Source organism: Microchirus variegatus, assembly GCF_963457635.1.
Source record: "Microchirus variegatus genome assembly, chromosome: 6".
Classification (NCBI taxonomy): Eukaryota; Metazoa; Chordata; class Actinopteri; order Pleuronectiformes; family Soleidae; genus Microchirus; species Microchirus variegatus.
This window is the reverse complement of record NC_139807.1, coordinates 27,983,578-27,997,251: the sequence shown is the minus strand read 5'-3', so window position 1 is coordinate 27,997,251 and position 13,674 is coordinate 27,983,578. Positions and strand designations below refer to the sequence as shown.

General features: G+C 40.2%; 1 protein-coding gene across 1 annotated transcript in view; it reads right to left on the bottom strand.

Annotated features, from left to right (window-relative positions):
* Window positions 1–13,674, bottom strand: part of plekha7b (pleckstrin homology domain containing, family A member 7b) — a gene marked incomplete at its 5' end in the record, with an annotated part of 113,316 nt that overhangs the window by 36,354 nt on the left and 63,288 nt on the right. Inside the window, 8 exons of the mRNA XM_083891663.1 lie at window positions 1,215–1,326; window positions 2,097–2,198; window positions 5,306–5,455; window positions 5,554–5,634; window positions 6,710–6,781; window positions 8,772–8,825; window positions 9,569–9,703; window positions 11,405–11,488. Of these exons, the coding sequence (XP_083747789.1) occupies window positions 1,215–1,326; window positions 2,097–2,198; window positions 5,306–5,455; window positions 5,554–5,634; window positions 6,710–6,781; window positions 8,772–8,825; window positions 9,569–9,703; window positions 11,405–11,488 (790 nt within the window). The remainder of the gene's footprint in view (window positions 1–1,214; window positions 1,327–2,096; window positions 2,199–5,305; window positions 5,456–5,553; window positions 5,635–6,709; window positions 6,782–8,771; window positions 8,826–9,568; window positions 9,704–11,404; window positions 11,489–13,674) is intronic.

The window sequence follows — 13,674 nt, the reverse complement described above, 5'->3', positions numbered from 1 at the left end:
ATGTATATCAATCAATCAATCAATCAATCAATCAATCAGATTTATTTATATAGCACAGGGGTTATAAAGTTCTGATACCTGAGGGCAAATTTAGGAACCCAACATTGGACTGAGGGCCACCAAAGGAAAAAAAACCCAGAAATAAATCCCATTTGTAATCATTTTAATGAGCAGATTGCAGTTCTACAGTTTAGCGTTAAGTAATATAAGCGTTAATATAATGTAATTTAAGCATTAATATAATAACACTTTATAAATTACTGGGTAATTACCCGGTATTTTGGCCATTGTTCTTACCTTCTAATTACAGGTTAATACCAAGTAACACATTTCTGTTACCATATATTTACTGGGTAAATAGCTAGTAATTGGGGGCTGTAGCTACCTGCTTATTACCAGCTTATAACCCAATAATACACTAAAATTCACCATATAGAAACCAGGTAAATACCCAGTATTTTTGTTTACACTTATTGGTCTGTGTCCAGTAATGTCCTGGATTAAAACAATCAACTGTAATTCATTGCGGGGCCGCCAGAAATGTTTCTGCGGGCCGCCATTGGCCCCCGGGCCGACACTTTGAGAACCAATGATATAGCACATTTAAACATGACTCGCATCAATCAATCTAAGTGCTTTACAAAGACGGGACATGAACATGAAGACACGATAAAGACAGTGCTGACTTTACCCCATGGGAAATATTCACTACATTTGTATAGGATTAAGAGCACTGTGCGAAATACAAGGGGGTCTGGGGGGGGTTAGACCCCCCTGATTGACATTCAAGACCCCCTGAAATCCTCAAATGCAAAATTTGAGGGGGGGGGGGGTCTAAACATGTTACAGTGTAATTGGAAAGCATGTTTTTTTTCCTAAGGATTTTTGTAATTTCAGTTGTACATAAATGATCTACATACATAATACACTTTGCATTCTTTCTTGTCCTTTTCAACCAGTCAAAATGTAAATTATTGTATTTCTAATTGTGTATTTTTAATGTATTAATTCATTGCTTTCCAAATGGCGCTGTGGAAAAGGCCCCACACAAGCCCACTTCTGACAGGGAATTTTGCCAATACTGCAGGGTGGCACCTGTGGTGGTGACACAGTATTGTGCAGCAAATGGGAGATTATTATTAATGGGTATTTCGCACACTGATTAAGAGCTTAATGATCAGAGAGAGTGGCACGATCACACAGACTGGTCTTACCTGGGTTGGTGACAGAGGAGATAGTGACTTTGTAGTTGGCTTTGCTGGAGCTGAGACCTGCGATGACATCCTCAATCCTCCACAGCTCCTTTCTGAGCTGCACTTTCTCCTGCTACTCGCAGAGAAACACGGAAAACAAGCAGTTATACGAGAGTTCAGAAATCAGATTTCAGAAAATTATTACTTTTTTTTTGCTGTGCAAAATCTAGATAAAATCCATGTATGCAAAAAAAAAATCGGATTTCTTTTCTAGCAGTGTGAACAAAGCCTATGTTGTTATATAATATATATTTTAATATACTGTATAATATAACGTATACAGTACAGTAAAAATATTAGTTTTGTGAAAATTGTTGTTTTTTCATCAGAATTTCGACTTTTATCTCATAATTGGGACTTTTTATCTCATAATTATGACTTTTTATCAAGTACTAAAATATGTTTTAGGCTAAACTGGCTGCAAAAGATTTAATAGGAGCATTAAGACAGAAAAGAATCTCAGTATGTCTGTCTTCTCTTTGTTGCTGATGAATTTCGGCCTTGTCATCTAGGAATATATCCCCCCAAACCTGGTCCTTTCTATTATTATTATTATTATTATTATTATTTATTTATTATATTTACATAGTTAGATGACATCATTTGTGGGGTTCACATAATGTTGCAGAACTTGTGCAGTAGACACGAAGCTTAATATTAAATAATACAGAGTGTGTGCCTTCTCTTTGGGCAGACAGAGAGGTTTTTAATTCAAAGCGATCGTGTGAACACAGGTATCAAACAAACAGAATTATTTGCGTTCACGCACACACACACACACACACGCGCACACACACAGTGTGACTGCTTGTGTTTGTTAGCTGAGATCACTGAGGCACAGACCTGAGACAGATCACTGCGGTTCATGTGTCCCTGCAGGGCCGATCTCAGCAAGTCCACGTCTCTCTCCAGCCGGCTGTACTCGTTCCACGCGTTCTCCATCTCCTGCAGAACAAACAAAGCAGGCACACAAACACACACACACGTTCACGCTTTCATGAGATGAGAAACAAGCATCCAGAGAGCGCTTGTGTGTGTGTGTACCCCATATCACACCAACCAACCACCACTCATTTTAATGTTTCACAGCTCCGCCCACACCGATGTGTGCGTGAGGTGAAGGAGTTACTCCTGTTTTAAGTTTTCTTACTTTGTTTGGATTTTGTTTCCACCTTTCACTTTGACCTTTGCATTTTTTAAATGATTGAAAATTACTTTTTTTTTGCTATTTTTAAAATCATGTGGTTTCTTTTGAATATCTTCACGCATCTCTTTGCTTCGCCCGTGGGCCTCAGAGGTTCATCCCCGAACAATCATTCTGAGAGTGTCACAGCCGAGATGAAACGCTGCACCGGCTGCAGTGACCAACAAAAGAGGAACGACTAAAAATAGAATGGACTTTTCTAACCTTCTGAAACTAAACGAAGCAACGAAACTCCAACAATGAAGTCAAACAATCTGCATTTTTAATTACATCACCATTCAAAAGTTCGCTTAGACATGACCTTATTTTTTAAGGAAAAGCCCTTTTTTTTCAATTAATCTAACATTAAATGAATCAAAAATACACTCTACCCATGGCCTGGATAGGTATCCTATAGAATTTTATAAAAAGTTCATTGATAAACTAAGCCCACATTCTTCTTAAAATGTTTAATGACTCTTTGGATCAGGGAACCTTACCTCAAACCCTCACATAACCTTATTGTTAAAGACAGTATTGAGTACGTGGCTGACAGGGGCAAACGCACTGCAAAACCCAAAACACCAGCAAAAAAGAAAACGCCGGCAAATAAGAAAACGGAAGTGCTCCGGGTCTGTGGGGGCGCTGTCGTGCAGGTCTTCGACCAACCTGTAAAACTTTTTTTTCAATAAACTTTGTTTAAACTTGTCCAGTACACATATACACATACATACAAAATACCTCAAAGGGAATACAACATTGCATATCGTCGATCTATTTATCAAAACTAAAATAGAATAAATACAATCTACAAGGCTTTGTTGAGAATAAATACAACAGTGAAAACAAATCAATCACAACAAGGCAATAAAGGCAAGGTTACAATCCAGGTATCCTTTCTTAATGACGAGATGCAATTTTATATTCCCTTTGAGGTATTTTGTATATGTGTATATGTGTACTGGAAAAGTTTAAATAAAGTTTAGCATCAGTTCGAAGACCTGCACGACAGCGCCCCCACAGACCCGGAGCACTTCCGTTTTCTTACTTTCCGGTGTTTTCTTATTTGCTGATGTTTTGGGGTTTGCCCCTGTCGGCCACCATAATTTAGTGCGGTTCATACACGCAGATCTCACTTTTGAATAATGATTGATAGACTATAAAATTCCTAGCTAAAATACTTGCACAGAGATTTCTCAAATATTCGCAGACTTCTTAAAGTGGACCTAGAGTGTTCCTGTTGCACATATATGTTAGTTATGGAGGTCTACTTACATACATTATCTTGTTTTTATGGTCAAAAACCTCTTAGTTGCTGTAAACGAGCCGATAGAATTGAGTCTTGTGATTGGCCAGTATATTCAGCTCCCCCCTCTGGAAGGGTGGATGCACTGCTCCTCATTATCAAAACATTGTTTTGAGTCACATCTTTTTCGTTATTTCCAGATCCGTAACTTTCAGCCAAGTTGAAAAATTCAGTTTTTCCCAAACACCCCCACCTGATTCTGCAGTCCACTCAATTTTGGACATTCCTACCAGTCAAAAGGGCCTCATTTCCAGAATATATACTTCAATATCACAACTCACATGAGACCTCACTTGATCAAATAAGGAAAAACCTGGGAGGAGGAGCTGGGTTGACCTATGGCTGACAATGACTGGGAGGAGGCACTCAGCACATCTTGTGCAAGGCTGAGTTTAATACAGTTTAAAGTGATCCACCGCACTTATTTTACCAATTCTAAACTTATATCCTGATGTCACAGATACCTATTTTTAGTCATTTGTCCAAATGTCTAAGTGTTACATTGCCACCAAGCATAGAAGTTGGTATTTTTGGGGTAATACCAAATCATGAGAGTTTTAGAAAGTGGGCAAAAGACACTATTGCTTTTACGAGGAGGAGAATACTACGAGGATGGAAGTCACAGTCGCTTGCCCACATGGCTGAAAGACCTTATGATGTTCCTCAATCGAGAAAAACATAAATACAATTTAATTTAAGAAAATTAAAAACTCTTGAAGATTTTGAGATGCACTGTCCTTCGGCTTATGCCTCAGGGTTCTCAGAGTACAATTTGACCCTGTTGCCTTATTCCCTAGCTGATTTGTTTAACCTCCCCCCACTTTTTTTTCCTTCTGTTTCCAATGACATACACATGGATGGTGCAGATGATGCGTACTTCTCAACTTAATCTCAATAACCACATTATGTTCTGCTCCACTGACATATCGAATGTATGTTGCATTATGCATTTTTTTTGTGTGTGTGTGTGTGTGTGTGTATGTCTTTTGTATAATTTTGTGTATATTGTAATCTGTACAGTGTAGACAGTGTAGTGTGAATGACTGGGGAGGGTGGGGAAATGAAAGGGTGCGCATTTGAAGAAAATTGGAAAATAAGCCTTTTGATATAAATTGCTCTTTGTTTTAACTTGTGAAATCAGTAAAAAATATATATATATATATAAAAAAGAAAAAGAAATACACTATACATTGTTAATGTGGTAAACAACTATTCTAGCTGCAAACATCTGGTTTTTAATGGAATATGTACATAGGTGTATAGAGGCACATTTCCAGTGTTCTAAGGCTATTGGATGATTAGAAAACCCTTGTGCAATGATGTTAGCACAGCTGAAAACAGTTTTGCTGGTTCTTTGACGAAAGGGCAAAATGATTATTTTGAATAAAAATCATTATTTCTAATCTTGTCAATGTCTTGACTATTTTCTATTCATTTTGCAACTCTTTTGATGAATAAAAGTGTGACTTTTAATGGAAAACACACATAAATTGTATCGGTGACCCCAAACTTTTATAGTATAAGATCTTGTGAGTACAGTAATCTGTGAGTATCTCCTCTCACCGTGGACACCTGGGAGATTTCAGCCCTGATGTGCACCACATCCTCTTGTAGTAATTTCTGCTGATAGGCGATCTTCTCAGCGTGAGCTGGGTGGTCTCTGTACTGCTCCATCTGCTGGTGGGAAACGTCCAGCACAGACTCTAACTTGTCCTGGGAAAGGGACACAGATCCCACAACCTGTACTCCACACTGATACAGACACGGAGTTAATAAGTAAGAAGAGAATAAAATCCATAAAAACAAAAAACCTTGTCTTCCTTCAAAGTGCGTATCTTGGCCTCTAACTCCTGCAGAATCTTGTCTTGTTCACACAGTCGACTTAATTTCACCTAAAGACAGAAAAACACATTGAAATAACAAGTAAAGATGCAACAAAAACACATTTTTTTCTAATGACTAATGACTCATCTAAGAGAGGAGATTTAAATAAATGTTTCATTCATTCTCATTTTAACAATGCGGATGAATTGATTGTCTGGTGTCTGTAAATGTGTCAGTGAGGCATAGAAATGTGTTTGTGAATCCCAGACGGATTCTTTTCATCATATCAAAAGGACTCTATACTGTCTGGATCTGGTGATACACAATTTGAGTAATCCTAATCAAAAAAATCCATATTTTCAAATTCACTTTTGGTGGGAAAAACATCTTAATTGAGAGTGACAGATTTGTTTTCCCAGAAATGGGTTATGTGTTTATGAAAACAGCATCACATTGCCTACTTCACAGTCTTTCGCACACAGTGTTTTCTCTCTCTCTCTCTCTTTCTCAGATCTATTTATCATTCTGTTCAATTAATAATTAAGCTGTTTTTTTTATATTTTTGCTGCTGTATATTGTTGTTTTTAATTGCATAAAATATTCATGGCTCAGACAAAATAACTGGCGATCGTCTTATAAATTGTTAAAACGGAAAACAATGCTAATGATGAAACGGCAGCACGTCCCGTCTTATTTACCTCTGTTTAGCGGGAAACAAAGAGCAGGATTGAGCAAATCAAACTGAAAAATTTAGCAGCTCCACATCTTAAAAACTCCCATTACATGTATTTTTCCCTTTAAATTGCAGGGAAGAAAAAAAATAAAAGCTGCGGTCGATATACTTTCGGGCCCTGACTGTGCAGCGAGAGCGCGGGTGTCCCCACAGTGTTGCAAAATGTACATAAGTACCCTTCCCTTTCGCCGCCTCTGTTTACCACAACTTAAAAAACACGCGCGCACACAAAAACCACACTAGAACACACAGTAAAAAAAAGTCGAGCTGAAGTCAGCTGCTTCTCTGTAGTGGATCACTAGAAGTCCAAAAAAGGAGATCTTAAAGGAAAAAAAAAAGACATGGATAAACAGCGTTCCTGTGTGACTGCTTCTTCAAAAAAAATCCTGACACCATAATGATTAACTTACATCAGCATCGCTTTCTGCTATTTTCACAGGCCTGGAAGCTCTGTCTTTTTTTAAACTCTCTCGTCCAGTAACCTGAAATTCCCAACAGGCCACACGTCACATGTTTATCGTCAGTAATCAAATGACACGGGTTGAAAAATTTTCTTCTTTCTTAAACCTCATGCTTTTGAATTGACGGATGATGATGATGATGATGATGATGAAGTGCTCGGATTTTCAGCGTAGCAGAGAGAGACTTGCGTGACAAATCAGACGAATGGAAAACAAGACAGAAAAAAGCAAGGATTTGCTGGTTTCTGTACCTTTGTTTGTACTGAAGGAACCATCAAATCTAAAAAGATGCTCTTTTTTGGATGCTTAATTTCATTTATTTCTTTATACTGTATGAACAGAAGAGACATTTTCTTTTCTGTCATTCGTTTTTCATTGTTGTTATTAACTACTGACATAACGTTAATAAAACCACAGCATGTTACTTTGTTAACTGTTAAACTGTAGTTACATTGAGTTTCATGACAGTGTGCTAACATGTATATGTATAACATTGGTTCTCAAAGTGCGGCCCGGGGGCCAATTGCGGCCCGCAGAAACATTTCTGGCGGCCCGCAATGAATTACAGTTGATAGTTTTAATCCAGGAGCGACTAAGCTTGTTAAATGTTTATTGGACATTACTGGATACAGACCAATAAGTGTAAACAAAAATACTGGGTATTTACCTGGTTTCTATATGGTGAATTTTAGTGTATTATTGGGTTATAAGCTGGTAATAAGCAGGTAGCTACAGCCCCCAATTACTAGCTATTTACCAAGTAAATATATGGTAACATAAATGTGTTACTTGGTATTAACCTGTAATTAGAAGGTAAGAACAATGGCCAAAATACTGGGTAATTACCCAATAAATTATAAAGCATTATTTTATTAATGCTTAAATTACATTATATTAACGCTTATATTACTTAACGCTAAACTGTAGAACTGCAATCTGGTCATTAAAATGATTACAAATGGGATTTATTTCAGGTTTTTTTTGTTCCTTTGGCGGCCCTCAGTCCAATGTTGGGTTCCTAAATTTGCCCTCAGGTATCAAAACTTTGAGAACCCCTGATGTATAACATGTATATGCTGTACATCAGGGGCCTCAAAAAGACCTGGGGGCCACTGAACTTCTAGGCTGGACAGGAGGGGGCCGGTTGAAGATTCCAAATGCTCAGGAAAAATGTTTTATTGTATTATTTAATGTATTATTAATATATTATAATATATATATATATATATATATATTATATATCACGCAATGACAAAAGCAAAGTGAAGATATATTAAAGTAACACATTCAGAAATGCTTCACAGCGTGCAACGAAAAACACTTTCCCCATCACAACTTCCTTTCCATCATCGCATCATCATCTCATTCACGATGGCACAATCCCGGACAACCTCTCAGGCATGCAGCAGAACCCAAACGCTCAAAAAGACTCAATGAAACGATCATCTGATTTCAATTTCTGATCAATAATTTGTGGATTCGGTTTGAAACAAGAAACAGGAAGTGATTACTCTGGACGCACTCAATGTGACTTTCCTCCGGTCCACAATCGGACCATTGTGTTGCGATGTTAAAACATACATTACAGAGTAATCATTAATTACAAGCCAAATGAGCTGAATACAGCCACTTTTCCATTTGTGTTATTTCTAACACAGATAATAATAATAATGATAAACTGATCATACGAATATAAATTGAGAAGCCAAATCTTTTGATCATTTCATCTCAGTCGCGTGTCTTTTTGTTGGATTCATTGAAGAGGAAAGTGTCTTGTTGTTGGACAATCAAACCAACACGCTAAAACTAGATGTTCATTCCATTGTAAGAGGACAGTATATACGACAGTGCAGATCAGAAGAGAACAGAACAGAGGGATAAAGGAGGAACACGGTGGCAGATGTTGGAGACGGCGGCAGCAGGAAAAGACACAGCACTACAGTCCAAAAGAAAGAAAGATGAAGCAGAAGATGAAAAGGACAAGAGTGGCATTTACTCTGTCGGGGCCCACCTTCAGATCTAGATACTCCAGGTCCTTCTTCAGTTGAATGTAAGTATCATCAGCCTTTAAATGAGCAGTGGAGACATAAATCATTTGAAATGAAGCTGCAAAGGATAATGGGTAACCAGATGACTCTTAAGGCCTTTATTAGCCGTTTAGCTGTTTATGGCTGAACTTTTAATTAACTTGGATCTCAATTACAGTTTGCTTCTTCTACCTCTGTATTTTTATCTACAGCGAGCAGAAACCAAACTGTAATTACATAATGGATTGTGCGCTGGTTTAATGTCTCGTGTTTGACCTCATACAACATGCAACACAGGTTTTTTTTTTTGTGCATGACATGTGGTGAGACCGAGTGTTTACGCTCCTTCATATGAGTGCAGAGAATGACCAGAGAATGGTTGTGGATGTGAGGGGAAACTGGGTGGAGCAGCTTCAGGGCACTTAAGAGGAGCTGTGGCCTGATGTGCTGCTGCACATTGATAACACCACAAGCGAAACTATTCATCAGATTACACAGAGATGCACATGTAGAAGTTTTGAAATGCAGGCATGGTTGCCAGGCAACATGCTTCAAATAAAAGCACATTACTTAGAATATAGCGTCAGAACAAAGTGGATTAAGACACTGATGTAAAGCTAAAAAGGCTGAAGTGTGATGCAGCCCATGCCAAGATGACGGAACAACAGGCACAAGAGTCTTTAATTTATGACAGGGAAGTAAATGTATGGAACTGGCGAAGGTCGATGAGCACCATAATGCACTGGCAGGAGGGGGTTAAGGAAGTACGAGGGCCCCTGACCTGCATGCTGGGGCCCAGAAGGCCGTTGTGCTGGTGGTGCTGGAGGTGAGCGAACGCATAGCTGGGGCTATGCACACCAGCCATCTTGGCCTGATGCCTCCGGAGCTGAATGAGGAGCAGAGTCAGCTCCTCTGGCTGTAGCCAAGACCCGGGTTTCGGGTTTGGGGTTTGGGGGGGGGGCCAGGAGCCCAGTGAAAGCACAGAGAATATGAACGTTTGAGAACCATGTGGGCAGAACAGAGGCTGAGCTCTGTTAATGTTTAAAAACTAGAGCTGATCTGTGGTCATGTGATAGACAAATGATCAGAATGGATATAACTTATACAAATATACACTACCGTTCAAAAGTTTGGGCTCACCCGTACAATTTGTTTGTGTTTTCCATTAAAAGTCACACTTTTATTCATCAAAAGAGTTGCAAAATGAATAGAAAATATAGTGAGTTAATGGTCTCAATCACTAGTTCCAGGTCTTCTTCAATAGGACGTGGTAAACTACGGCACATGAATGGACACCATGACTTCAGCCTCTGCTGTGTCCTGAGAACATCTTTGCCTGTGTTTTATGATTGGATCTAAGGATACATTCAGGCAGAGGTGGAAAGCAACTAAATACATTTTACTCAAGTTACTGTATTGAATACTTTTTTTGTGTTACAATTTAAAATCGGGATTTTGTATTTTACTTGAGTACGTATTGACTCAAGTATTGTACTTAGTTACTTTATAAATCCTATCCGTTACTGAGTAAAAATAAAAATTCAGCACAATGAAGACCTACAGGGGGAAAATATACACCAGAACCAGACGAATGATGATGTGATTAGCACCAGCAAAAGTGATGCGCCGGGCGCGTGAGCTCCAAAATAGTTTTGGATTTCTGACCCCTTGTCATATTACTACTATCCTCACACCCCACGCAAAGTAACTAAGTAATTTTACTTAAAGTACATTTCAAATGAACTACTTTTTACTTCTACTTGAGTAAGATTTCATCAAAGTATTAGTACTTTTACTTGGGTACAATATTTTAGTAGTTTTTCCACCTCTGCATTCAGGAAAGAAGGATCGGAAGCGTTCATGTCCTGGATGTGATCAGATCACTCGGGACAGATGTTCTGAACACAGTCTACGAGAATAAGGCTGGCTTTAGGCGGCAACGCTCCTGGGTGAAACCGACAAAATATATTATCAGATGTGCCTTTCGTTTAGACGGCGACGGCGTTTTTGGGTGCTTAAAAACGCAAAAAAATGAACCCACCCTCCGGAGTGGAAATCTTAAAAACGCTCCGCTGTCGCGTTCCCGTCTAAAGGATTGAAAACGCAAAAATGTTCTCTGAGCTGCTCACGCTGGCTTATCCTCCTGTACGCGTTGACGTCAGATCCATGTGCAGTACAGACAAACAACAACAAACATGTCAAATTATTATCCATCAGTCGGACATTCAAGTTCCCTTAGCTGCTCTGATACCTATCCAAGCGTCATTTCAGCAATTACGCCGAGTTAATGTTTTGGTTTTTCGACTGTGGGCTACTCAGCGCTACTAGAGAGAAGTAGAAGGACGTTTCAGCGCATGCGCATGCTCCTGGTTTTTTTGTATGACAGTGCTTCACAGTGCCACCTAGCCACCTGGCATGCATACTACATCAAATTTCACACACGTTTTCGTCACCGCGTGCATGCAGATATCCACCCCAAAGACGCTCGTCTAAACGCGAAATAAAAAGTGGGAACGCAACGGCCACTTTTAGCGGTTTGTGTTCAGATCGTTGTCGTGTAAAGCCAGCCTAAATCAAGTGATGTACTACGTAGAGAGTACATAGAGAGGAATCGTACCGTTTTTCCATGTAGGCTTGGAGCGCTGACAGTGTGTGTGATGTAGCCCATGGCTGGCATGGATCTTCTCTCCAACTGTGACGTCTGCGGACAAAAGAAAATCGGTAAACTTGTTACGACACATCTCAGGGCGCTTTCACACCACTAGTTTGATTATTTGATCCGCACCAGGCAATACAATTGTTATTATGTAACATATGACTCCAGTGTGGTCCGCTTTCACACCAGCAAACGAACCAAAATTGGCCCGATTGACGTTTCATCAATGTGTTTATATCTTCCGGTAGAAAAGCGCCAATTTTGACTCACTATGGAGCAACACGTTCGCACATTGCTACTTGCTCTGATCTTCGTTTATTACATTCTCTGTATTGGCCATTTTTGGCAAAATATCCAATTTGAGAATGAGTCACGGCTGCGGGTGGAGAACAATCTGCTGATGCGCCGGAGTCGGCAAAGAAGTATAGCGCGTCATTTCAGGCAGAGGAGACGCGCTATTTTCATGAATGTGGTCGTGCTAACTATGAGATGAAGATTGCTCCAAAGACCTACAAGGTAGGCTATGTCCATGGCATTTACTGCAGAATATGGTTTGGACCCGAGTTCGCGTTCTCACCAGAGGGACCGCACCAGAGTCTGACATTTGGTGCGGAGTCAAGCGGACCGAGTCCACCTCTTTTTGGCGGTCTCGGTCCGCTTGATTTGGTGCGGACCCGAGCGCGATTGATGCTTTCACACCAACGAAAACAAAAACGAACTAGAGTTTTTGGTTGGAATGGATCGTTTTTGTGCGCACCAACTGCTGTTGGTGTGAAAGCGCCCTTAGAGACTCAAACCAAACAGAATGAAGTCGTCTTCGGCAGTGTTCGACCACTCCATCACACCAAATCAAAGTTGAACCATCGCCTCCGAGTCGAAAAAACAAGATTTGACGACGCGGCAGATTTATTTTTCTTCCATCTATCCTCTTCTCCCCTTTCATCACTCCTCGACTTTTTTTTTTTTTTATTTTCAAAACAAGGTGCGCCGTGAGTTTCTGCCGCTACAGGGCGAGGAGAATCTGACGTTTTTGCTTAACACACAGAATAAGCGAAAAAAAAAAACGAACCCGGGCGCCAGCCACAGAACCTTAAAAGAACACAAACAACAAGAGATTTAATTAACTACACATAAATTATACTAAACCTGCTTTCTTAAAATAACATTTGTTTGCTAGCAGCGAGAGCAGCACTGTGAGCCATTCCCGCTGAGATTCCCATGCCACTATTTTTTTTGCTGTATAATAGGTTTTTTATTTAAATGCGAGATCAGAAGAAAGAGACCGCTGCTGATGGTTGAGATACAGTGGAGATGTTTATAGGGTGCTGAGGAGCCCTGGGCAAATTAGATTAGCCGCTAATAAAACATACTTCTTAATGATATTCCACAGAGGTACAGATTGCTATTACTTAAGCGCATGCACTACAGCCAGAGAGAGAGAGAAGCATCAGTCTCAAAGATGCTGGCTGCACCAAAACTAAAGTTCATTACCGACTAAATTTAGTTCCCATAAACATTGCTCACTGCGGGCTGCCTTTGTTGAATATGTTTCTTCTTCTTCTTCTTTTTCTTCTAAGGGTTTTTTTTTTCCATAATTGTGCGTCACTCTATTTTATGGTTATAATTAGTGTCCCAACACCAGGGTGAGTGATGGAGGAAACGGAGCATCTGCGACACTTTGTTTACTTGTGTACGGCTAATGGGGTCGGTCGTGAGGCTTGTGTGCGCCGGCGAATGCGGTGACGGTTTGGAGGGAGATCGTTTCACATGTGGAGGGTGTGGTGGGGAGACAGCCAGGGTGTGGATGACAGGAACGTCCCCCCATCGCTCCGTCTCCTGCGGTAGCGGCGTAGCAGTCTGAAACGCTGCGACGGTTTTTTGGTGGGGGAGAGCGAGCTTTTTTTTTTGACTCACATGGGCTCGTGCCACCTGTGGAGCGGGGGACGGCGGGCGGGAGGTGGGGGGGGCGGGGTGTTGGGCGTGGACTGTGTGAATCTGCGAATGATTCACATGAGCATCAAAGTGTGTGCGGAGCCTTCTCATGCTCCTCGTTCTGATCTTCTCATGGTGTCATTGGTATCTCGCATCCTCCAACCCAAGGCTACTGTGAGAATGGAAGCTTTGTTATTTGCCTTTTTCGTGTGAAATAACACATTTTTCCTGAACTCCCAGTCAAATGACAGAGCACTGACATTTACTGTGGGCCAGCACTGCAACGTGACAGCAGCATA